The sequence below is a fragment of the Neophocaena asiaeorientalis genome, unplaced genomic scaffold, assembly GCF_003031525.2.
Source record: "Neophocaena asiaeorientalis asiaeorientalis breed wild unplaced genomic scaffold, Neophocaena_asiaeorientalis_V1.1 scaffold151, whole genome shotgun sequence".
Taxonomy (NCBI): domain Eukaryota; kingdom Metazoa; phylum Chordata; class Mammalia; order Artiodactyla; family Phocoenidae; genus Neophocaena; species Neophocaena asiaeorientalis.
The window spans coordinates 4,630,543-4,656,006 of NW_020175490.1; the positions used below are offsets into that span (position 1 = coordinate 4,630,543).

The window sequence follows — 25,464 nt, forward strand, 5'->3', positions numbered from 1 at the left end:
ATGTATAGTATCATGTCATCTGCAAACAGTGACAGCTTTACTTTTTCTTTTCTGATTTGGATTCCTTTTATTTCCTTTTCTTCTCTGATTGCTGCAGCTGAAAGTTCCAAAACTATGTTGAATAAGAGTGGTGAGTGTGGGCAACCTTGTCTTGTTCCTGATCTTAGTGGAAATGCTTTCAGTTTTTCACCATTGAGGATGATGTTGGCTGTCGGTTTCTCATATATGGCCTTTATTAAGTTGAGGAAAATTCCCTCTATGCCTACTTTCTGCAGGGCTTTTATCATAAATGTGTATTGAATTTTGTCAAAAGCTTTCTCTGCATCTATTGAGATGATCATATGGTTTCTCTCCTTCAACTTGTTAATATGGTTTCTCACATTGATTGATTTGCATATATTGAAGAATCCTTGCATTCCTAAAGTCCCCTACTATGAATGTGTTACTGTCGATTTCCCCTTTTATGGCTGTCAGTATCATCCTTATGTATTGAGGTGTTCCTATGTTGGGTACATAAATATTTACAATTGTTATATCTTCTTCTTGGATCGATCCCTTGATCATTATGTAGTGTCCTTCTTTTTTTCTTCTAATAATCTTTATTTTAAAGTCTATTTTGTCTGATATGAGAATTTCTACTCCAGCTTTCTTCTGATTTCCATTTGCATGGAATATCTTTTTCCATCCCCTTACTTTCAGTCTGCATGTGTCTCTAGGTCTGAAGTGGGTCTCTTGTAGACAGCATATATATGGGTCTTGTTTTTGTATCCATTCAGCCAATCTGTGTCACTGCTTCTTAAGGTGGGCTTGTATTGCTATAAACTTCCCCCTTAGAACTGCTTTTGCTGCATCCCATAGGTTTTGGGTCGTTGTGTCTCCATTGTCATTTGTTTCTAGGTATTTTATAATTTCCTCTTTGATTTCTTCAGTGATCACTTCATTATTAAGTAGTGTATTGTTTAGCCTCCATGTGTTTGTATTTTTTACAGATCTTTTCCTGTAATTGATATCTAGTCTCATAGCATTGTGTTCAGAAAAGGTACTTGATGCGATTTCAATTTTCTTAAATTTACCAAGGATTGATTTGTGACCCAAGATATGATCTATCCTGGAGAATGTTCCATGAGCACTTGAGAAAAATGTGTATTCTGTTGTTTTTGGATGGAGTGTCCTATAAATATCAATTAAGTCCATCTTGTTTAATGTATCATTTAAAGCTTGTGTTTCCTTATTTATTTTCATTTTGGATGAACTGTCCATTGGTGAAAGTGGGGTGTTAAAGTCCCCTACTATGAATGTGTTACTGTCGATTTCCCCTTTTATGGCTGTCAGTATCATCCTTATGTATTGAGGTGTTCCTATGTTGGGTACATAAATATTTACAATTGTTATATCTTCTTCTTGGATCGATCCCTTGATCATTATGTAGTGTCCTTCTTTTTTTCTTCTAATAATCTTTATTTTAAAGTCTATTTTGTCTGATATGAGAATTTCTACTCCAGCTTTCTTCTGATTTCCATTTGCATGGAATATCTTTTTCCATCCCCTTACTTTCAGTCTGCATGTGTCTCTAGGTCTGAAGTGGGTCTCTTGTAGACAGCATATATATGGGTCTTGTTTTTATATCCATTCAGCCAATCTGTGTCTTTTGGTGGGAGCATTTAGTCCTGGACTTATTTTTTTTTAATTATTTTGATCAAAGGAGTAAAAAATGTGAAGAAATTATTTAATTTATAAAAACTGATTTCAGTTAATTTTTCTAATCTCTCATTTGCCACCTCTTTTTGAAATTTTGCCTGTAGACATGTAATTCTTCTTTGTGTTTTTAATTTTAACTCTCTTTGATTTTTAGTTTGTTAAATGGAGGTTTTAGGCTTTTACAGCTGAAAATTGACAATGTCCACAGAAACCAATGGAGCAGAATTATCTTCAGCTATTCAGTATCCTAAAATTAAGAATTTAAGAAGCGTTTGTATTGCCATCCAAATAAGAAACACATACCAGAATGTGCACTCCCTAGCAAGCACCAGGCACACAGACTGTGGAATTTATAATAAGCACACTTTGCTATGAATACTTTACACAATGTGGTTGCAAAAAGAAATGAGCCAGGGTGTCACAGAGAGCCTCTATGGCTCTCTGCCTTATACTTTTCAGGGACATATAGGGAAACTGTCCCCATTTGAAAACTTGTCCATTAAGTTGAATTTTAAAACCCACAAACATGTTTCTATAAAATTGCTACAAAATCTGCAACTTAAAATCTTTGTAACCTTAAAATGCATACAGATTTGGTGAGCTCCTTTTGTTTATTTCATAGTAAGCCAGATTCTTACTTTCCTTATTTGGACAGGAGTGTTATTTCCAAAGAATGAATCATTGAATTTCAAGGGATTTTAGGCTGTCTGACTCAATAACTATAGTTTTATTGGGCCTATTTTCAAACTGTATCAGATTTTGGAGCAGTGAAGCATAAAGCAGAAATACAGAGCAGAACTTTTATTCCACTCCGATGGAAAGAAGAAGGTGAATAGGAAAAATTGGGAACTACAAAACACTTAGAAAACCACAAAGAATTTTTATCTTTTTTTCATTTTCTTTTCTCAGAACTGTTATCCTTCTCCATCACTCAAAGATGTAGTGTCTAATGCCATCATAACAGAGTCCAAATGCATTCCTTTGCAAAAAGATATTCAGGTAATTAGCAACAGTAGAAAATTCTAATTTAACATTGCAGATCAAACACCTGAGTTTTCATTAATCTTTTCTGAAATGGTAGGAAAATGATAGTAAAAATATAAAACAAGTATAATCCTCTCCCAATGTATACATACAAAAAAGGGAAAAGGAGTTAACAATGGAAGAGAGCAAGATGAAAAGTGTATACTTTAGTGGTATTTGGCTTAGTACAGAGGGGAACAATGATGTCTCAAGTCTTACAGAAGAAGGTACAGATAAGAAGCAAGCTTATACACTCTAACTCTAAATATCAGCCTATTCAGAAAAAGGGAGAAACTAATTAAAGGATTAATTTACAAAGTCCAACACATAACTGAGAGAAATTTCAGAAAAATACAAGAAGTAGAAACAACCCTAGGTATTTTAAGATGGAAAAGGTTTAATACAGTGAATGATATGCTTACAGAACCATGAAAGGGGGAAAAAGAGCAGATTCTAAACTGGGTATCTTGAAATGATGCAAGCAAATATAAAATTGGCTAGTTAAGCCTCTGATGTCACTACTGGAGTTATAATGGTCTAGGTCTGGAGCCATGGCCACAACCATACTAAGCTTTGAATCTCAGGAAGCTGAAAAGTGGTTGCCTAAATGTTCATTCCAGCGATTAGGAGGTTGGGTGAAAATGTCACCACTACTGGGCCATTTTCCTGATAGGAAACTAGAAACTGGAGCCTTCTTCTGCAAAATTCTAATCTGATAACCAGGGTTAATAGTCAGTTGCCAGAAGAAAATGGAATCAACTTCACTTCTGACATTCAAATCTTGAACGAGTGACTCTAATTGTAGGAACCTAATAATCACTCAGAAACTTAGTTGTGAGGATTTTGAAAAATGTGGTTTCTAGCTGGGTAGCCATGTGCTCATCTGAAACTCTATTATTTAGTAAAAATAGATTTGGGTGGGCAAATAACTCTAGAAGTATACAATAGTTTATTTTCCTTGAGATATTGAATGAAAATGGCTCTAAATTTGAGCAGGTGAAACAAGGGGACTAAGTAACAGTCTATATACTGAACAGTGAGATTCCCAGTTCATTTCCTCCATTTAACTTCCAGAATGCTGGAAGCCAGGTTTAATGCCACAGGCGTGATTGGAACATTGTTACTTGGACAAATTAACCCAAGGGAAAAATGCTAAATGTATTGATATTTGGGAGCCCTAATGAAATGCCCAAAAGAAACCCACAATTTTATAAAATCTTGCCACACATAAAGGTTCCAATCAGATTGTACTGTATCACAGTTAAGTAAAAGGGACTTCCAATGATATTAGTCACTTTTGAATGTCTTTAATATGAAAGAGAAAAACCAAAATAAGCAAGCAAACAACAACAACCAAAAAAACAAAGTATCCCAGCAACAAGTAGTCAATAATCATTTGGAGGAAATGGAGGCAATATAGAGAACAGAAGAAAATCAAAAAGGATGATTAATATTATCATAGATTTAAGATTGTAAGTAAGAACAAAACACTTAAAAAATGAAACAATCATATAACAAATATGAGCTCTTGGAAATTAAAAATATAATACCTGAAGTTATAAAATTGTTTTAAAATCCTTGTGAGGATTACAAGATAATATTAGAGGAAATCATACAGAAAGTAGAATAGAAAAATGAGCAAGTAAATCACAGAGAAAAGAAAACAACTGGAAGATCAATTTATCAAGTCCAATATATAACTAAGCAGAAATCCAGAAAGGAAAATACAGAATAAATGTAAAAAATTATCAACAAAATAACAAAAAAAATTCTCAAAACTGAAAGATATAACTTGTATATCAAAAGGTACCACTAATGTTCATTTTACTGAATAAAAAGATGCACTGAGGCACCATTATCATTAATTTTTATAAAACCAGAGACAGAAAGATGATGATGATGATGATAAAAGAGAGAGAGAGAGACTGACTGAAAGTTTATACCCACCGGAATAGGAAATGGAATGACACCTGACTTTTTAGCAGCAAAATATTGAGGAGAAGATAATTTACAATCAAGAATTTAATGATGCATCAAACTAATCAAGTTGAGAAGAGAACGAAATAAAGACATTTGAGATATTCAGTCTTCAAAAAGTCACTATCCTCAAAAAAAAAAAAAAAGTCACTATCCTCATATGCTTTCTAGGCCTCAGCTCTGCAAAATGCCTCATATATTATTGTCTCTTGCCTTGGTCTTAATGAGTTCTTCGGTGAGCAGTAGCATGGAAACGAATAGACAAGTTTGTAATTACTTTGGTACATAGCATTCTGAGTTGTTGCTCTCTTATAACTTTGCATATTACACAGGTCTTTTTAGTTGTTGAAACAAACAAAAGATTTTCCAATCTTGCATGATGATCTCAAACATGCAGATGTTAGAGGACTGCACATCTAGTTGGTCACTATTTGAGACTGGAAATACATCTATTAATTTCAGCAAGGTTTGTTTTGTCTAGGGAGTTACCCATGACATCAACTCAGCTAAAACAAACAAACAAACAAACAAAAAACTTTATGAAAAGGCATTTTCAGCAAAAATAAAAGTTCCATCTCAGTCCTCTCCTGCCCCATAACTATTACAATCAAAACTAGCAATGCATTTGTTCAGCACCTAGCTCTTAGAAGGCATTTAGGAACTAACTGTTGACCAGCTAACTGCTGAACTCATTGACCAGAAGACTGCATGAAGGTAAAGACTGGCTTGAGAATTGTATTACTGGTTATCTTTCCTAATTCTACAGTCTTGGAGTACTATGAGAAATGCAAATAGCAAACAGCCCTAAAGGCCTCCCTAATTAGCAATCAAATCAAAGTATAGATTTGGAGAGAAAGGAATAGAGTAATAAAAGATCAAATCCTAACCTAAGCCATTAGTTTAGAATAATAAACCATTAGGTTAGAATAATATATGACCATCAATCTGTGTATATGACAATTATACATATGTCATATATATATATATGGCAACATGTATATATGACTGTATATATGACAATGAAGTATGATCTGAAAAAGACAATAAATCCTAGAATACGATGCCTGAAATGTCACTGTTACAACTTGATTACTTTTTTATAACTCTGGATCTTGTGTTAAAATGGAAATTACATTTAGTTCATTTGTACTTCAGTGTAATTTAGTTTCAGGTCCTTTTCTGAGACAGAATACAGGAGAGCACAATGCTTAGTGAAAACAAGGGTAATGGGCATTCAAACAAGAGCTGAAGGAATCAGAGAACAGCTTCATTACACAGCAGTGAGGGAGCAGCTTCATGGACCTCCATGGAGGTCCGTGACATGCTTGAGGGCAATCCGATGATCCGTAGAAGCAGTTAATTTTCATCTTGAAAATCAATTTGTAGAAAAAATTCTATTGAGAAGAGGAAGGGTGACAGGCAGGTAAACTAGGATTTGTGTGGCTTCTGAACACTTGTTAAACATGTTGAAATTCCCAAGTTGTATATCAACCACTTAGGGATTCGAGCTGGAGATTAATTTAGATTTTTGTAGAGTTTAAGCTTCCATATCAGTCCTGAGCTGCTGAAGAAATGAACTTCTAGGCAAAGCTTTAGAGCCAGCCCAGGGACCTGGACTTAATAAAGCATATCAGAAGGGTCAGAAGTTCTGAGGTGATCAGTGTATAAATTCTTAATCCCTGTATACACATTTGATCATTTATTTATCACCATGACTCATCATGACCAGGTGTGCTGTGTGAAATGTTTCCCCCAACCTCCTGCACAGACCCGCCAGTAACTCATTCAGATTTTCATATTGGAAATCATCTGAATATTGCACTTCAGTGTTTATATATAAAAAACTTGCTAAATACTGGATATCATAGGAGCTTGATAAATTTATCCTTATGTGCTCTCATTTTTATAATTAAAATTTTAAACTGTATTTAGTTTATTAATACCAAAACATATACTTATAAAAGAATAAAACTCCATAAAAGTTGATGCATTTGTGATTGTAGCACAGTATATATGAGATGAATTTAAAATGTCAAGAAATTAATTCATTATTAAAAGTTTCCTCCCAGACAAAGTCCAGTGAATTATTTAAGTTGTGGCATCCAAAGTCACTACTGCACCTTCTTTCAGTCATTTACAAGGGTTTTCATAGAAGTTATCCTAATTTTATTATTCATTGTCATAAAAATCTCAATTATAGCAAAATATAAAGACCTTAGTAAGGCAAACAAACTGTAAAGATAGCAAAATTAGGGGGCTTAACATGTAGGAATAGAGAAATGTAGTTTATGTAGAATCCTATTTGTTGATAATGGGCCTTTAAGGAAACTTGTTGGAAAGATTGAGCTTATGGCTCTATTTTATAATTGTTGGAAGTGAACTTCATTGCTCTGGTTCTAGAATTTTGTACTAAGATCCACAGTCATCATTTCTCCCTTTACCCTACAGAATTTCCTCTTTTGGATGTTATCATATGTTGCACCATATGCTGGCTTTTATTCTTAATTTGTATCATCAGAATTTCTTGCCCTTTAAATTTTATATTAACATATTCTATGCATGTCCACTTACTCTCTTCCATTCAGAGGACTATTTCAGCATGTTACAAGCACTCAACAAGTGTCTATTGATTGATTGGCATCATTGATACCCACATGTTGCACATTGATGACTGTTCTGAGCTAAGAAAAATTATTCTGGAATTCAATGCTAAATTAAACTATTGTTTAGGGAATTTTACATTTTTTTCTTCTGAAGTAACTGATTGTATATTATACGTAAAGACAATCAACATTTATAAAAACAAAAAGAAAGCAAACACTACTAAAATGACTTCCATTCTGATTGTGATGTAAAGCTATCTCTAGAGATGTGATGTAAAGCTATCTTAAAGAGAAGTGGCCAAGATGGTAGAGTAAGAAGACCCTGAGCTCACCTCCTTCTGTGGGCACACCAAATTTACAACTATTTACAACTATTTGCAACTATTTGCAACTATTGATGAGAACAACCTGAAGCCTAGCAGAGAATATTTTATACAATTAAAGCTATGAAAAATGAACCACAATGATATGGATAGAAGAGACAGAGATGCACTGTAGTCAAGACCCATACCCATAGGTAGATGACCCAGAAAAGGGAGGATATTTACAATTGCAGAGTTTCTCCCCAAGGAGCAAGGGATCCAAGCTCAACATTGGACTCCCAAACCCCATATGGGTTTCTCAGTCCAGGGGTCCTACACTTGGAAGACAAACACCCAGATTGTTGGCTTTGAAGAGCAATGGGGCTTACTTTTGGGAGAGACAGAGGGCTGTAGAAATAGACACCACATTTAAAGGGTTCATGCAAAATCACATGCTCTGGGACCCAGGGCAGAAACAGTAATTTGAAAGGACCCATTTGCTGTTCTTGGAGAGCTTCCAAGAGAAGTAGGAGACACCTGGGACTCTATCTACTACAAGGATACCGGTGGTCCTGACCAGTACCATTTTGGAATCTTCCCTCTAGCTTTTAACCACTGGGACTCAGCCAGTCAGCACCAGTTCTGGGAAGCCAAAGGCCAAGCAGCTACCTGTGTGAGGATAAAATCTCACTCACCAGCAGGTCGGCTGCTGTAGGAACCTCTGAGCTCCAGCTGCCCCAGGACACGGTTCCACCCAACAGTAGGATGACACCAGTCCCAGGTCACCCTGGGCTCTGGCCCACCTAACAACAGGCAGATGCAAGCCCAGGACCACTGCAGCCTTACAACCACCTGTTTCAACCTGACCCACCCACAAGCAGGTTGGCACCAGAACCAGACTCAAGATCTGCTGAACTCTGTCCTGTCCACCAGTGGGTCAACATTAGTTTCTGGACAATTTGGTGCCCTCAGCCAACTACCCTAGGATCTGGTCTCTCCCAGCAGCAGGTTGACACTAGCGATGGGGTCTTTAACCCTTCAGCCAGCCACCACAGGACTTGGTCTCCCCCACCAGTGGGCCGGCACTAGCCCCAGGAGTACCCAGGGTTCTGTATCCAGCTTGTTCATAACCCAGCCCTGCCACCAGCAGACCAGCACTAGGAATGGAAGTTCCCAGTTGATGCAGCCAATCATGCCAGGACCCAGCCCTATCTACCAGTGGCCTACAGCCTTTACCCTAGTCAGAGTCTGGAAACCAACTGGACCTGGGGCCAGCCATGCCTACCAGTACACCCACAGTAGCCAGTCCACCACAACAGAAGAGCCCATGTAGCCCACATAGAAAGCACCCCTAGAGCATATAGCTCTGGTAACCAAAGGGGAGTGTGCTGCTGGGCCCCATATGTCATCTCCTAATAAGATCACTTCTCCAAGATTGAGAAACATAACCAATCTACAAAATACATAAAAATAAAAACAGACAATTAGGCAAAATGAGGCAAAAGAGGAATATGTTCCAGAGGAAAGAGAAGTATAAAAACCCAGAAGAACTAAATGAAGTTCAAGATAAGGAATCTACCTGAAAAAGAGTTCAAGGTAATGATCATAAAGATGTTCAAAGAACAGGGGAGAAAAATGAAAGAAAAAAGTAAGAAGTTAGGGGCTTCCCTGGTGGTGCAGTGGTTGGGAGTCCGCCTGCCAATGCAGTAGACATGGGTTCATGTCCCGGTCCAGGAAGATCCCGTATGCCACGGAGCGGCTGGGCCCATGAGCCATGGCCACTGAGCCTGTGCGTCCAGAGCCTGTGCTCCGCAATGGGAGAGGCCACAACAGTGAGAGGCCCATGTACCACAAAAAAAAAAAAAAAAGTAAGAAGTTAAAAGTTTTCAACAAAGAGTTAGGAAATGTGAAGAAGAATGAAACAGACCTGAAGAATACAATAACTGAAATAAAAATACACAAGAAGAAATCAAGAGTAGATTAGATGATACAGAGAAATGAGTCAGTGGACTGGAAGACAGAGTAGTGGAAATCACTCATGATGAACAGAAAAAGAATTTTTTAAAAAGAAGTGAGCTTAAGAGACCTCAGTGACAACATCAAGCATATTATTAACATTATAGGGGTCCAAGTAGAAGAAGAGAGAGAGAAAAAGGCAGAGAATACATATGAAGAACTAATAACTGAAAACTTCCCTAACCTAGGACCGTCAACAGACATCCAGGTCCAAGAAACACAGAAAGTCACAAACAAGATCAACACAAAGAGGACATGACCAAGACACACTGTAATTAAAATGGCAAAAGTTAAAGAACATTAAAGCAGCAAGGGAAAAGCAACGTGTTATGTACAAGGGAATTCCCATAAGACTATCAGCTGACTCTGCAGGCCAGAAGGGAGTGGCATGATATATTTAAAGTGATGAATGGAAAAAGCCTGCAACCAATAATACTCTACCTGGCAAGCTCTTTTCATATTTGATGGAGAAATCAAAAGTTTTACAGACAATAAAAAGCTAAAAAAGTTCAACACCAAAAACCAGTTTTACAAGAAATGCTAAAGGACCTTCTCTAAACAGAAAAGAAGAGGTCAAAACTAGAAGCACAAAAATTACAAAGAGAAAAATCTCATTGGAAAAGGCAAATATACCATAAAGGTAGTAAATCAACTATGTATAAAAGAAGAAGTTTAAAAGATAAAAGTAGTAAAACCAAACTGCATAATAATAAGTAGCTAAGGGACACATAAAACAAATTGATGTAAAATATGTTTGAAACAGTGAATGTGGGGGAGAAAAATTCAGGGTTGTTAAGATGTGTTTGAACTTAGAGATCAATAATGTAATATAATCATGTATGTATATTTTGCTATATATAAACCTCATGGTAATCACAAACCAAAAATCTATATAGATACATAAACACAAAAAAGAGAAAGGAATCCAAACATTAAAGATAATCATCAAATCACAAGGGAAGAAAGCAAAGAATAAAAATGGAACAAAAAAGAACTACAAAAACTACCCCAAACCAATTAATGAAATGGTAATAAGTACAAACCTATCAATAATTACTACAAATGTAAATGGACTATGTGCTCCAAAGAAAAGACATACAGTAGCTGAATGGATACATATATATTGCCTTCAAGATACTCACTTTACATCTGAAGATACACACAGACTGAAAGTGAGGGGGTGGGAAAAGATATTCCATGCAAATTGAAATGAAAAAAAAAAGCCAGGGTAGCAATACTTATATCAGACAAAATGACTTTAAAACAGAGACTTTAACAAGGGACAAATTAATATATTACTTAATGATCAAGAAGAAGATCTAACGATTGTAAATATATATACCCAACGTAAGAGCATTTAAGTATACATAAAGCAAATACTAACAAAGGGAGAAATTGATAGGAACACAATAATAGTAGGAGACTTCAACACCTCACTTACATCAATGGGCAGATTATCCAGACAGAAAATCAATAAGGAAGCACTGACCTTAAATGACACATTATGCTTGATAGGCTTAATGTATGTATATTGAACATTTTATCCAAAAGCAGCATAATACATATTATTTTCAAGTGTACATGGAACATTCTCCAGGAAAGATCATAGGCTAGGCCACAAAACAAGTCTCAGTAAATTTAAGGAAAATGAAATCAGATCAAGCATGTTTTTTGACTTGGGAAGGGAAGTCAACTATAAGAATAAAAACTGCAGAGATCACAAACATGTGAAAGGTAAGCAATATGCTACTAAACAACTGATGGGTCACTCAAGATATCAGTAAGAAAATCAAAAAATACCTTGAGACAAATGAAAATGGAAACATAACATTTCAAAATCTATGGGATGGGGCAAAGAGCAGTTCTTAAAGAGAATTTTATAGCAATACAAGCCTACCACAGGGAACAAGAAATATCTCAAATAAATAATCTAATCTCACACCTGAAGGAACTAGAAAAAGAAGTACAAATAAAACCCAAAATTAGTAGAAGGAAGGAAATCATATAGATCAGAGCAAAAATAAAGGAAATAGAGAATTTTTAAAAAACCAATAGATCAGTGAAAATGAGATATGAACTTTTGATAAGGTAAACAACATTGATAAACATTTAGCCACACTAAAAAAGATAGCCCAAATCAATGAAATCTGAAATGTAAAAGAGTAAGTTACAACCAACACCACAGAATTACAAAGGATCATAAGATATTACTGCAAACAATTATACATCAATTAAACGAACAAATTCCTAGAAATGTATAATTTTCCAAGACTGAACCAAGAAGAAATAGAAAATATGAACAGAACAATTACCAGTAATGAAGTTGAATCAGTAATTTTAAAACTCCCAACAAATAAAAGTGCAGAACCAGATGGACTCAGAGTTGAATTCTACCAAATATTTAAAGAAGCATCAACACCTAATCTTCTCAAACTATTACCAAAAAGTTGAAGAGCAAGGAACACTTCTGAACTCATTCTATGAGGCTGTTACCAAAACCAAACAAAGACATCACAAAAAAGAGAAAATTATAGGCCAGTATCAATGATGAACATGGATGTAAAAATCCTCAACAAAATATTAGCAAACTGAAGTCAACAATACCTTAAAAGGATCATATACCATGATCAAGTGGGCTATATCTCAAGGAATCAGGAATGGTTCAATATTTGCAAATCAAACTATGTGACAAATCACATTAACAAACTGAAGAATAAACATTATATGATCTTTTCAGTAGATGCAGGAAAAGCTCTTGACAAAATTCAACATAGATTTGTGATAAAAGTTCTGAACAAAGTAGGTATAGAAGGGACATACCTCAACATAATAAAGGTCTTATATGACAAATCCAAGCCAACATCATATTCAATAATGAAAAACTGAAAACCTTTCTTCCTGAACAAGACAAGTATGCCCACTCTCACCACTTTTATACAGTAAAGTATTGGAAGTCCTAGCTACAGAAATCAGACACACACAAAAAAAAATGTTTTTAAAGAATCCAAGCTGGAAAAAAATAAGAAAAATTGTCACTCTTTGCAAATGACAAGATACTATACATAGAAAATCCTAAAGATGCCACAAAAGAAAACTACTAGAACTTATCAATGAATTTGTTAATATTGCAGGACACAAAATTAATATACAGAAATCAGTTGCATTTCTATACACTAAAAACAAATTGTCAGAAATAGAAATTAATAAAACAAACCCATTTACAGTTGTATCAAAAAGAATAAAATACTTAAGAATAAATCTAACTAAGGAGGAAAAAGATCCATACTCAGAAAACTATAAGACACTGAGAATAGAAATTGAAGATGACACAGATGGAAAAATATATAATGCTTACGGGTTGGAAGAACTGATATTGTTAAATGACAATGGTACTCAGTCAGTCTGCAGATTCAATGTAATTTCTATCAAAATACCAATGACATTTTTCACAGAACTAGAACAAATAATTCTAAAATTTGTATGGAAATACAAAAGACCCAGAATAACCAAAATAACTTTGAGAAAAAAGAACAAAGCTGGAGGTATCAGGCTCCCTGATTTTAAACCATACTACAAAGCTACAGTAATTCAAAACAGTATGGTAGTGGCAGAAAACAGACACAAAGGTCAATGGAACAGAATAAAGAGCCCAGAATTAAGCCCACAGTCATATGGTCTATTAATCTACAAAAAAGAAGAATGAAAATACAATGTGGAAAAGATAAATGGTGTTGGTTAACTGAACAGAAGAATCAAATTGGACTAATTTTTCACACCATATGAAAAGTAAAATCAAAATGGATTAAAGACTTAAATATAAGACTTGAAATTATAAAACTTTTAGAAGAAGACTTAGCTAATATGCTTTTTGTCATTGGTTTTAGCAATATGTTTTTGGACATGTGTCCTTAGGCAAGGGAAACAAAAGCAAAAATAAACAAATGGGACTACATCAAACTAAAAAGTTTTGCACAACAAAGGAAACTATCAACAAAATAAAAAAGCTCTCTACTGAATGGGAGAAGATATTTGCAAACCATTTATCCAAAAAGGGTTAATATCCAAAATATACAAAGAACACTTACAACTCAACATCAACAAAACAAAAACACAATTTAAAATCTGGGAGAGGACCTAGGTAGACATTTTTAAAGAAGACATACATATGGCCACCAGGCAAAGGAAAAGATGCTAATCATCAGGGAAATGCAAATAAAAATCACAGTGAGATATCACCTCACACCTCTCAGAATGGCTATTATCTAAATATCAACAAATAACAAGTCCTTCCAAGAATGTGGAGAAAATGGAACCCTAAATCACTGTTGGAGGGAATGTAAATTGGTGCAGCCATTATGGAAAACAGTATGGAAATTCCTCAAAAAATTAAAAATAGAACTATCAAATGACCCAGAAATTCCACTCCTGGATGTTTATCTGAAGAAAACAAAAACACTAATAAGAAAAGATTCATGCACCTCTATGTTCACTGCAGTTTTATTACAATAGCCAAAATATGGAAGCAACCTCAGTGCCCATCAATGAATGAATGGATAAAGAAGATATGGCATATACGTACAATGGAACATTACTCAGCCATAAAAAAGAATGAAATCTGCCATTTGGGACAACATGGATGGACCTAGAAGGTATCATGCTATATGAAATGTCAGAGAGAGAAAGACAAATACTGTATGATTTCACTTTTATGTGGAAGCTAAAAAGCAAAACAAATGACTGAATATAACAAAACAAAACCAGCATTATGTATACTGTGAACAAACAGGTGGTTGCCAGAGAGGAGTTTGTTGGGGGGAGGAGAAATACTTGAAGGAGATTAAGATGCACAAACTTCTAGTTACAGAATAAATGAGTTATGATTATGAAATGTACGGTGTGGGTGGGCAATATTGTCAATAATTATGTAATATCTTTGTATAATGACATATGTTAACTATACTTATCATGGTGATTATTTTGAAATGTATAGCAATATCAAATCACTACTGGGTATGACAGGAGCTAACATAGTGTTGTAGGTCAAATATACCTCAAAAGTGAACAAACACAGTAAAAGAGATCAGATTTGTGGTTTTACCAGAGAGGAGTGGAGGAAGCAGGAATTAGATGGATGTAGTCAAAAGATACAAACTAACAGTTATAAAGTAAATAAGTACTGGGAATGTAATGTACAACATGAAAAATGTAATTAACACTGCCATATGTTATATATGAAAGTTGTTAGGAGAGTAAACCCTAAGAGTTCTCATCACAAGAAAAAAAAGTTTTTCTGTTTCTTTAACTTTGTATTTATATGAGATGTTCACTAAACTTATTGTGGTAATTATTTCATGGTGTAAGTCCAACCACTATACTGTTCACCTTAAACTTATACAGTGCTGTATGTCAATTATATGTCAATAACACTGGAAGAAATAAAAACTATCTTAGTGTAGCTTTATTATTTATTGTAGTACTAAATTTGACTAGGAGTTAACAGGTCTGGACTCTACTTTCAGTGCCAACACTGTCTTACTGCTCCCACTAGCAAAGCACTCTATCTTACTCTGGACTCAATTTTACCCTCCATAAATTTGTCAGAGAAGAGCATGTTTAGACTTTGCATGGAGTTACATTATGTGGATAAATGAGATAAGCTAATTGAAAGAATGTTGAAATGTTAGAATGAGACTCATTTACCTATATCCCAAGTTTATATAATCACTGTGTAATATTTTTAAAGGAATGGTCAATTGGAAGTTTTTAAAAAGGAAAAACCACAATGAGATATCACCTCTCACCTGTCATAATGGCTATTATCCAAATGTCAACAAATAACAAGTGCTTGCAAGAATGTGGAGAAGGGCTTCCCTGGTGGTGCAGTGGTTGAGAGTCTGCCTGCCAATGCAGGGGACACGGGTTTGTGCCCCGGTCCGGGAAGATCCCACATGCCGCGGATCAGCTGGGCCCGTGAGCCATGGCCGCTGAGCCTGCGCGTCCAGAGCCTGTGCTCCACAACGGGAGAAGTCACAGCAGTGAGAGGCCCGCATACCGAAAAAAAACCAAAACAAAACAAACAAAAAAAAAGAATGTGGAGAAAACGGACCCCTCAGTCACTGTTGGTGGGAATGTAAATTGGTACAACCACTGTGGAGAACAGTATGGAGGTTCCTTAAACCACTAAAAATAGAACTACCATATAATCCAGCAGTCCCACTCCTGGGCATATATCTGGAGAAAACCTTAGTTCAAAAAGATACATGCACCCCAATGTTCATTGAAGCACTATTTACAATAGTCAAGACATGGAAGCAACCTAATGTCCATCAATAGAGGAATGGATAAAGAAGATGTGGTACATATATAAAATAGAATATCCATTAAAAAAGAATGAAATAATGCCATTTGTAGCAACATGGATGGACCTAGAGATTATCATACTAAGTGAAGTCAGTCAGAGAAAGAAACATCATATGATATCACTTATATGTGGACTCTAAAATATGATACAAATGAACTTATCTACAAAAGAGAAACAGACTCACAGACTTCTAAAACAAACTTCTGGTTACCAAAGGAGAAAGATGGGGCACGGGGATAAATTAGGAGTTTGAGATTACCATATATACACTACTATACATAAAATAGATAATCAGCGAGGACCTACTCTATAGCACAAGGAACTACTCAATATTCTATAATAACCAGTATAGGGAAAAGAATCTGAAAAAGAATGGATATATGTATATGTACAACTGAACTACTTTGCTGTGCACCTGAAACTAACACAACATTGTAAATCAACTATACCCCAATATAAAATAAAAATTAAATTAAATAAACAGAGCAAGTAAGAATAAAATCTTTTAAAAATCTTTTACAATGCAAAATACTACAACAGTCATTCATAAGGGTAAATATAGATTGCTCACATTATAAGAATTCTTAGTATTACCAACTGTTATTTTCAGATAATATTTTTATCCATTAAGAACTTTTGACAAGGAATGATTCTTTTTTCTCTTTAGTGTAAAGATGATTATCATTGCTTGTGCAATGATCTTACATTTTTCAAACATTGTTTATTCTCCTTCCACTCACTGACTTTTTGACTTTGCCTTTTCTCTGTCATAATGGTTCCTTTCACCCCCAACCCATCTCTTATCCTGAATAACTTGGACTTGCTATTAACATTTACCTGTCTTAGGAAAATGAATTGTTTTTAGGGAAAAAGTGATAAGTTTGGCTCCACTGTGCCTTCCAAATAAAGTCTAAACGTTTAGTTTTGGACTTCAAAAGTTTGTCTTAACCTACTGCTTCAGCCTTAACTCTCACTCTTACCTCATTCTATAATGGTATCCAATAGTTGGAAACATGTTGATCCTGATCATAATTTTCTTGTATCTAAACCTTTGATTATGTTGTTCTCCATATTCACTTGTTGAAATTCTGCCCATCTTTAAGTACCATCTCATCCATGAAGGTTTAGTGGTCATCCCACTGTAAACTTTTTCCCTCTCTGGACTTCAACACCTTTTTGGATTCACCTTTCTTATGGCATCTAGCCTATTGTTTTATATTACTTTTATATTACTGTGGCTTTTGTTTGCTTATTCAGTTTTTATTTTCTTTTATTCTCTGTGTCTATCTCTTTTGAAAAAACTTTAAGCTTGCTGTGTTCTACTTATTATATTCACAACAGAATCTAGGAGATTTTTCTAGGGCAATAAGAAGCAGCCCATAAAAGTTGTTGAATTAAATTGAATTGCTGGACCACTTTTTTAGATACAGCTATCAAACTGAACATTTTACGGAACTGGACAAGCATAAATCTCCAGTATTAGTGTACTAGAAAATTGTCTTTAACTATGACTGGAAGTGAAGAGTCAAGCTGTTTGACAAATAAATGACAAACAAATACTTTCTAAATGTGAGTTTAGAAACTATGACTGGATGGGAAGAGTCAAGCTGTTTGACAAATAAATGACAAACAAATATTTTCTAAATGTGAGTTTAGAAAATATGTATTGTTAGAAATCAGTAACCAGATATCACAGAAACATGGAATTATGACTGTTGTTCTACAAAGCTAAAAACTTGATTTATGTGTATGACACATAGGATTTAAATCTTATTGAGAGTCTACAAAACATTAAAGGAGTGCTCCAGAATTGGCAGATTTTTAAAACAGAAAGACTAAATCCTGCATGTTTGAATAAAAACTTGTTTTATGCAGTTCCTTTAGCCTTTTGTTTAGGAAAAAAAATCAACTTTGAACAAATATTTTCCAGTAGCACCAAGAACAACTTTGCTTTTTTAAAATTATTATTATTATAGCGTGAAGGTATTTTCTCCTGAGAAATAATATTTCCTAGTATTTGGAATGTAATGAAGGCCACATCTCTACAAAGAATGAAGGCATTTAATATGAGCTCAGTCATTGATAGGCTTCCTGAGTCTTTAAAATTTGTGTCCATTTTTTTCTCATCTCACCTGCCCATATGATTCACATTATATATTTTCTTCTTAGATTATTAAAACGAGAAGAAAGTTTCACATTCATTCCTCGGTCCCGTGAAGAGCTTCCAGACAACTTTCCAAAGGAAATCTCTGGGGTCTGCTATTTCCTGGAGGTAAGAACTGGTCCTAAGCAGCCAAAGCCTTCTCTTTCTTCATCGAGAATAAAAAAAGTTTCCTACAACATTGGCACAATGTTCCTCCGGGAGACAAGCCTCTGAGACCTGCTACAGATCAAAGACTCCTCCAAAAAGCACAAGCCCAGAACATGGATCATGACAGGAGAATGGAAAGATTGTTTATCTTTCACTGCTCTGTGGAGAAAAAGCAGTGGAATTTCTGTTATGTCAGGCAATAATCCTAGAAAAAGGAGGGTGATGACTGTCAATAAAAAACTGGAGGGCAAAGGGGAAATAAGATGTATTCATTCTTATGAGTGTTTTTGGTCATATATATATTATGTATAATATATATATGTATTTTAATTAAATACAAGTGTGAGGCCCCTTTCAAAACTAACCAATAAATAGATTCCATGTTTTCTTGTTTGTCACACATACAGCTATCTTTCTCTATATATTTGTATCACTTTTGAGAGCCAGTTTTGATTAAATATTCCTATATTTAGTGAGTGGGTATGAAAGGAATATTTTCTAATTTTGTTTTTCTGAACAGACATTTCATACATATATCATGGCAGTGTGGTAAACTTCCCAGCAGGAAAAACTGTAACTTGGCAAGATATTTTAGGGATATTACCTATTTTTATACATATCTCTTCTAGATAATTTCACACAGCATTATTAGATTTTCACAATCTGCTACTGTATAGTTGGTATATTATGTAATTCCAACATATTAATTGAATATAGTTTCACTTATTTAGAGAGATAAGTGATTAGATTGAAAATACACATAACCTAGGATTTCAGATGCTGAGAAAGCATAGTATATTTGCTTAGTAAATATAGCTTTTAGATTTGATTAATGTAGCATAGAATCCAGAGGAAATGGCATTTCCTAATAGCAAATGTATGTATCTGTAACCAAGATTAAAGAAAGGTCTTTTTGCTATCTTCTAAGAAATATCAGTGAAAATAAAATGATTTGCTACATTACACCCTTTCAACTTAGCACTTCTAAATATAGGTAGTTTTTACAATGTGCTAAATTCTAATAAACAACATCCTACTAAATGACATGTAAGTCCACCCCCCTGCCCCTGTCACCTTCTTCAACGGATGCTTCCTAAGGACTAACTGCCCCTCATGGGAGCAAATCACTAGATACTGGCATTAGTGAGAAAAAGGTGTAGGATATTTTGCCAAGAACATTGTTTATTCTTTCATAATAAAAACAAGGAAAAAAACTGTACTTTATGGATTTGAGATTTTTTTAAATATTCTTCTGCAGTTTATTTGATGTGGCTTTTAAATTCAGTGAATCACCTTCATTAACACTGAAGTATGTCTAACCTTCAGACCTAGTAATCACCAAAGTTACAGATAGGCTTCCATTGCTTGTTCTGCTAAATGAAAACCTGTTCCCATTAAGTAACAGTGCATGAAAATATTATTACAGACTCACCCTGAAATTAGGAACACAGTGTGTCCAGCGTTTCTTATTTTGGATCAGATATAGAATCTAAGTTTCTCTTGAGGTTAATGAGTTGGAAACATTTGTTTCCTTGAAACCTTGTGGTGGCCATTTTCTTACTCCGATAGGTACACTCATTGGTAGCTTATGTCTACTGAATACAATATACTTTTTCTGGTTAGGGATTTTGGCTGCATTAGAATTTGGTTATGAAATAACTCAGTTAAGTAACAGATTAACTAGTGTCCAATGTAGTCTGTGAGGATTAATTAGTGTTTTTAAGTTCTCTAAGTATACAACTAGAAAATATTTTTAGATTGCAGATTATTTGTTATAATGGTGATCATTTTTATAATTGTTGAACTCTGTTCTCTCTCTGGGGCTTAAGAGGACACTAATGCAACACTTTGCATGTGGAAACAGGACCTAGACCTGAATCCTTGCCTGTCCCTCCCTTCCTTGGGTCTAGGTTTCTGTTTTTAACCACATGTGGGCAAGAAGGCCAGGGTGTTTATAGGAGGCTGTGGAGGCTGAGGACAAGGTTCTCTCATGGGAATAATTACCCACAAAAGAATTTCTTTAGGGGGCTGAGAGATTAACTCACTTCTTTCACAGGGAATAGAGGGTAGGCTTACTGTCAGTGTAGAAAGAACAGGCTCTGGGAGCACTTCAACCCTCCTGCTAAGAATAGGAAATACCTCAGCTATGCTGGTGGGCTTCTTATAGCACAGGAGCATGGGGAGAGAACCAAACTCACTGAAGTCATGTATGCTTATTCTGCACAGTAAGTTAAGCTTATTGTGATATAGTAAATTATGTGTTTTAATCATAAACAATGTGTTTTTTAACCATAAGGCTGAAAGGAACTTCCAGGAATCATCCAATCTAATTCTCTACTTTTTGTAAAGATTTGTCTAAGCAACTATTCTAAACACATGGTTATTCTCTCCATACTTAAAAATACCCGTGGGAAGCATATTTTAAAAGCATCCTTGACAATCCACTTCATTATCTAGTACTTGGTGATAGGGTTTGGGATAAGAATTGTATATACATTCAATTTGTCAGAAAAATAAGCTCTTTCTTAGTTTATATGATTTTACTTGGAGAAGAGTAGCTATTTACATTGTCACAAATGTCACAATGAATATGCCAGAGATCTATTAAATATCACAAACAGGATGTAAACTACATTTTTCATAGAATATAATCTAGATGTATCTTTGAAGGTATAGTCTGAGGCAATGGTCTGATCTATTACCATTTTGCCAACCTAGTACAGTTGACTTATTATAGCTACACTTCCTATATGTATTTGCAAAATACGGTATAAAATGGCATTTCATTCTAGCTGCAGTCATAGAATTTAGAGGCTGTGAAAAAGCATTGCATTTTTATATGTCCTATAGAGTACAATAGATGTATCCTCCATTAGGAATTTTGATTGTAATAATGGGTGGCTGTTGGTATTTCATTTGACTAATATCTATACAGTATTCTCATGTACAAACTATTAACATACATCATGCATTTTAGCATGGCAGATTAAATGGAATTTAAATGGATGTCCCTTTAGAAATCAAGCGTTATTTAATTGAGGAAATGGCTCTAACCCACTCTAAAATGGATACTTTAAGATCCAATTTGGCACATATAGACCCTCTGATTCAGTATTCTTTCCAGCAACTGATTTGAAGAAGTTACTTTATGACTAGCCATCAGTACCAAAGATTCATGCTGGCATCAGTATCATTTTGATGGAGAGAATGTCATTGTTTACAAATGAATGAGTTATATAACGAAGTCAGAAACCCCCATATGTACCCAAAATATACTACACAGTATGTGTACCTTAATAAATAGGTAACAGCCATAATAAAAAGAATAATACTCAATGCCTGAAGAACACATATAGTTGGGGCTCTTGGCTTTGTAGTGTTAGGTAGAGAAGGGAAAGAAGAAACAGCTTCTAGTTAACAGTTTGGTCCAACTGTCTAAAATCTGCCTTGATATTCATCTCTTCTTTTGTATTTCAAATAGTTTTGATTTCCCTTTTAATACTTCATTATGTGTGGAATCCAGTGAGCTGTGTATGACCTATTGTGACTCTGAGACAGGCACTGATGCCTGAGACTTGAGAGTGGGTTTGTGGATTCAGTGCTTCAAATATGAACTCTCGGGGTCTCACACTGTTCTTATCCAGTGACAATAGTAACAGGAACATAGTGTTTTATTGTGAAAGTGCAAAATTGTATGCCTCTCCAGGAAAAACAGAACAAAATAGGACAACAAATAAAGCAAAATCTCATTTACAAGCGCAGGAAGTCTTAATCTGGTGAATTCCTCCAAAGAGTTAAGCAATAAAGCAAAATTAAATTGATAGATACAAAAGGCAAAATCACAGAGAATTTGGAAAACTGCCAGGCTGTATTTTTCCTACAGAATCATATTGATACCAGTTAAAATGGTATATTTGAGGTTGTGAGGTATGAAGAGGGAGCTCAAGATTATCACCATTATTAAATATATTTTTTGAAGGCTCCTTGGGTTCCTGACTTGCTGAGGGCAAGTTTATGGATCATCAGAGCAGAGAGTAAAACTTATACATCTTGTCATGCATTTTAAGCACAAGTTAACCAATGCCCAGACCTTCTCCTACTCTATACTGTCACTGGAAACCATCTCACCAAGTCAAGTTTGGTTCTGTCAAACACCATTCTCTCTGTAGCACTGAACCTAACATGGTCATAGAAAGAGTTGTTGATGCCTGTTTCAGGCAGATTGCAAGACCCACACAACTCTAGGCCCAAGTAACAAAGCACTGCTGAAGTGAACTAACCATTCTCAGTTGTGCTAGGGCATTGCTTACATCTGTAGCTTCTCTCTGCTTTCTTCAAAATGCTATCTGCCTCCAAGCATTTAGTACAACCTCAGTAAATGTTCCTTCAGAATGAGTTACACATGGCTCTGAATAGGCTCTGGGGGGCACCAGATGTCTTTCAGCCAACAGTACCTAGAAACTCAAGTCCGAGAACCAAGCCCCATATTGTAGCCTAGGTATTTCTATTATTAAACTATAGATCTTCAGCTACAAAAATTATGTCATCTCAGAGGCTTCTATAAGCATATCTTATTAGATATAACCTGAAAAACATGATGCCCCAGAGCCTTAATTATTAAAGTGTTAGTGATGATTCTTTAAGCATAGCTCTTTATATGAATACACTTAATTTGCAACCAGCTAATTGAACATACACATAAATTGTGTTAACATGATTGAAAGAATTATATTGTTAAATGGATAAACTGACCCCAGCTGTGGACTCAATTTAAGGCTCCTCACAGTGGTAAATGAAGAACAGACACTGATATTATACACAGATTAACATAAATTTTGTCAGAGCATTTTGAGATAGTGTGCAAAATTCCTTCCTCACACTTGATTCAAACAGTTGAAACCTAAGTATTATTTTCCTGTCACCTTTCTGTTTCCTTCCTTCCTTTGTTCCTTCTTTCCTTCCTTTTTCCTTTCATAAAAGTCATTGTTCCTTCTTTCCTTCCTTCTTCCTTTCATTAAAAAAAGTAATTGATACATTTATAAACAGAAAGAATCACAGCTAATCTTATGTTGTAGGATAGTTTTAGTTTTACAAAGTAATAAATATTCTGTGTATGTGTGTGTTTGTGTGTGTGTGTGTTGAATGTAGATATTACATGATTAAAAGGAGTGACATTTTGGAAGGACTTGGGATGTAGAGAAGTAAAGTTTGTGTCTTTATTTATTTATTTTTCTTTTTTATAATTTGGGCTGCACTAGGTCTTCGTTGTGGCACGCGGGCTTCTCTTGTTGAGGCGTGCAGGCTCCAGAGTGCTCGGGCTCAGTAGTTTCAGTACACGGCCTTCTCTCTAGTTGTGGCACGTGGGCTTAGTTACCCCACAGAATGTGAGATCTTAGTGCCCTGACCAGGGATTGAACCCACATCCCCTGCATTGAAAGGTAGACTCTTAACCACTGGACCACCAGGGAAGTTCCTGTGTCTTATTTCTATTGTGTTGTGACCAGACCATAGCTTCAGCCATGTGCCTCATTGCCAATTCCATCCTTATTAAGAAATGATCCTGTTCAATTGTTCAACTCATCAGCTTGGCAGTACCTGACTACTTTAGGAAGCTTGGCAGTATCTGACTACCTTAGGGACACAAATTACTGGACGTTACCTTCAGAGATTTGGATTCGGTAGATCGCAGGTGGAGGCCTAGGAATCTGTATTTAGAAAATCACTCTAGGTAATGCTAATATACAGCCAGATTTGGGAATCAATGAAGAATATTCAAATAATCCCAATTACTAGGAATAAATGCAAGTTGACTAAGATAGAAATATATTATTTCATTCATACTTATTTTGAAAAGCTAAATACTCCAGGCTTAATCACGTTATTTCTTTCACAAGTTTTAATTTTAGCTTTGGTTTCAAATTTATAGTCTGCTTTTTGAGCATAAGTCTTCAAGCTTCAAATCAACACTGATAAGCCTGAGGGATGAATATTGCTCACTATAGGGCTATTAGACATACTAGGTACAGTATAACTTTCTTAGTTACTGCCAGAGCTGTGCAGTACATCACAATATTTGTTGATCCTTACCAACAAGATATGAACTATGAACGTTTGGACAGAGAAGCAAATGTCAAAGTGACAGCCTTATTCCCAAATTTTTATGTTTGAAACATCACCAACTTCATACTTAGTCTAACCCTGTACTTTTCTCATTGAATTGTACATTCATCTAAAACTTATTTCCTAGCAATATCTTATAACAACCTTTCAAGCAATAATCTAAGCCATGATGATGATGCCATATGAAACTTGCACTTCTGTGCACTTCATAGAACCCTTAGGGAAACAGAGACATGTTTTATATAAGCAATAATATAGGTAGTGTGGACTTTTAAAAGATATTCACCATTCTACTGCAGTAAAATGAGCAGCAAGTGATAGATAAAAATTATCTGAGCAGACAACATGCTTAATTTCTCTCACAAGTCCTCCATTTGCACACATGCTATGAAGTAATTAATATATTTTGATCAGATTGTTTCTGATGTATAATTATTGATACCTATCATAATATGATTTCTATTCCTTTCAAAAGATTGTGTATGTATTGTTGCCCAGATTTTCAGATCTTTGTAGTATATAGTAAATAAGAGTATTTAAGGATAGATAAATGAGCAAAAGTATAGTATGGGTTGGATAAGCTGATCGAGAGTAGGCTTGGCAAAAATACAGATGCATCTTGGGACAAGTTAATTAATTCTACTGTTGGTTTGATAAGGTCTGAGATGATGAAAGATTAAAGATAAAAAGAATTATCATCACTGTTCTCTGTGATGGCAAATGTTTAGTAAGTACAATACTATTTTGGCTCTCAGAATGTGATTGGTTGAAATTCATCTGTAGTATAATTTTAAAATGTCTGAAAATCATTATGTAGTCATATTTGAAATAACCTGTCCTTCTCATCCATTTTGATGATACCACTAAAGCTTGCAGGTTTTGAAATGAATAATTCATATTTTTACTTTCCTTAAAATATAATTTTAATCAAATGTGGCACATTCAATAATAATCAGTCCTTTAATAATTAAATTACTCCTCCATCATTTAGAATCATGAATTAGGATTACAGTTAAAACTAACTAGTAAATTTATGATACACTGAGGTACTTC

The 25,464-nt window shown here is 35.0% G+C and overlaps 1 protein-coding gene across 1 annotated transcript in view; it reads left to right on the forward strand.

Moving 5' to 3' along the window:
• GUCY1A2 (guanylate cyclase 1 soluble subunit alpha 2) overlaps window positions 1–18,526 on the forward strand; it is a 395,366-nt gene extending 376,840 nt beyond the window's left edge. The window contains exon 8 of the mRNA XM_024768900.1: window positions 18,150–18,526. Within this exon, the coding sequence (XP_024624668.1) occupies window positions 18,150–18,357 (208 nt within the window). The 3' untranslated portion in view covers window positions 18,358–18,526. The remainder of the gene's footprint in view (window positions 1–18,149) is intronic.
• The last annotated feature ends 6,938 nt before the right edge of the window (window positions 18,527–25,464 follow it).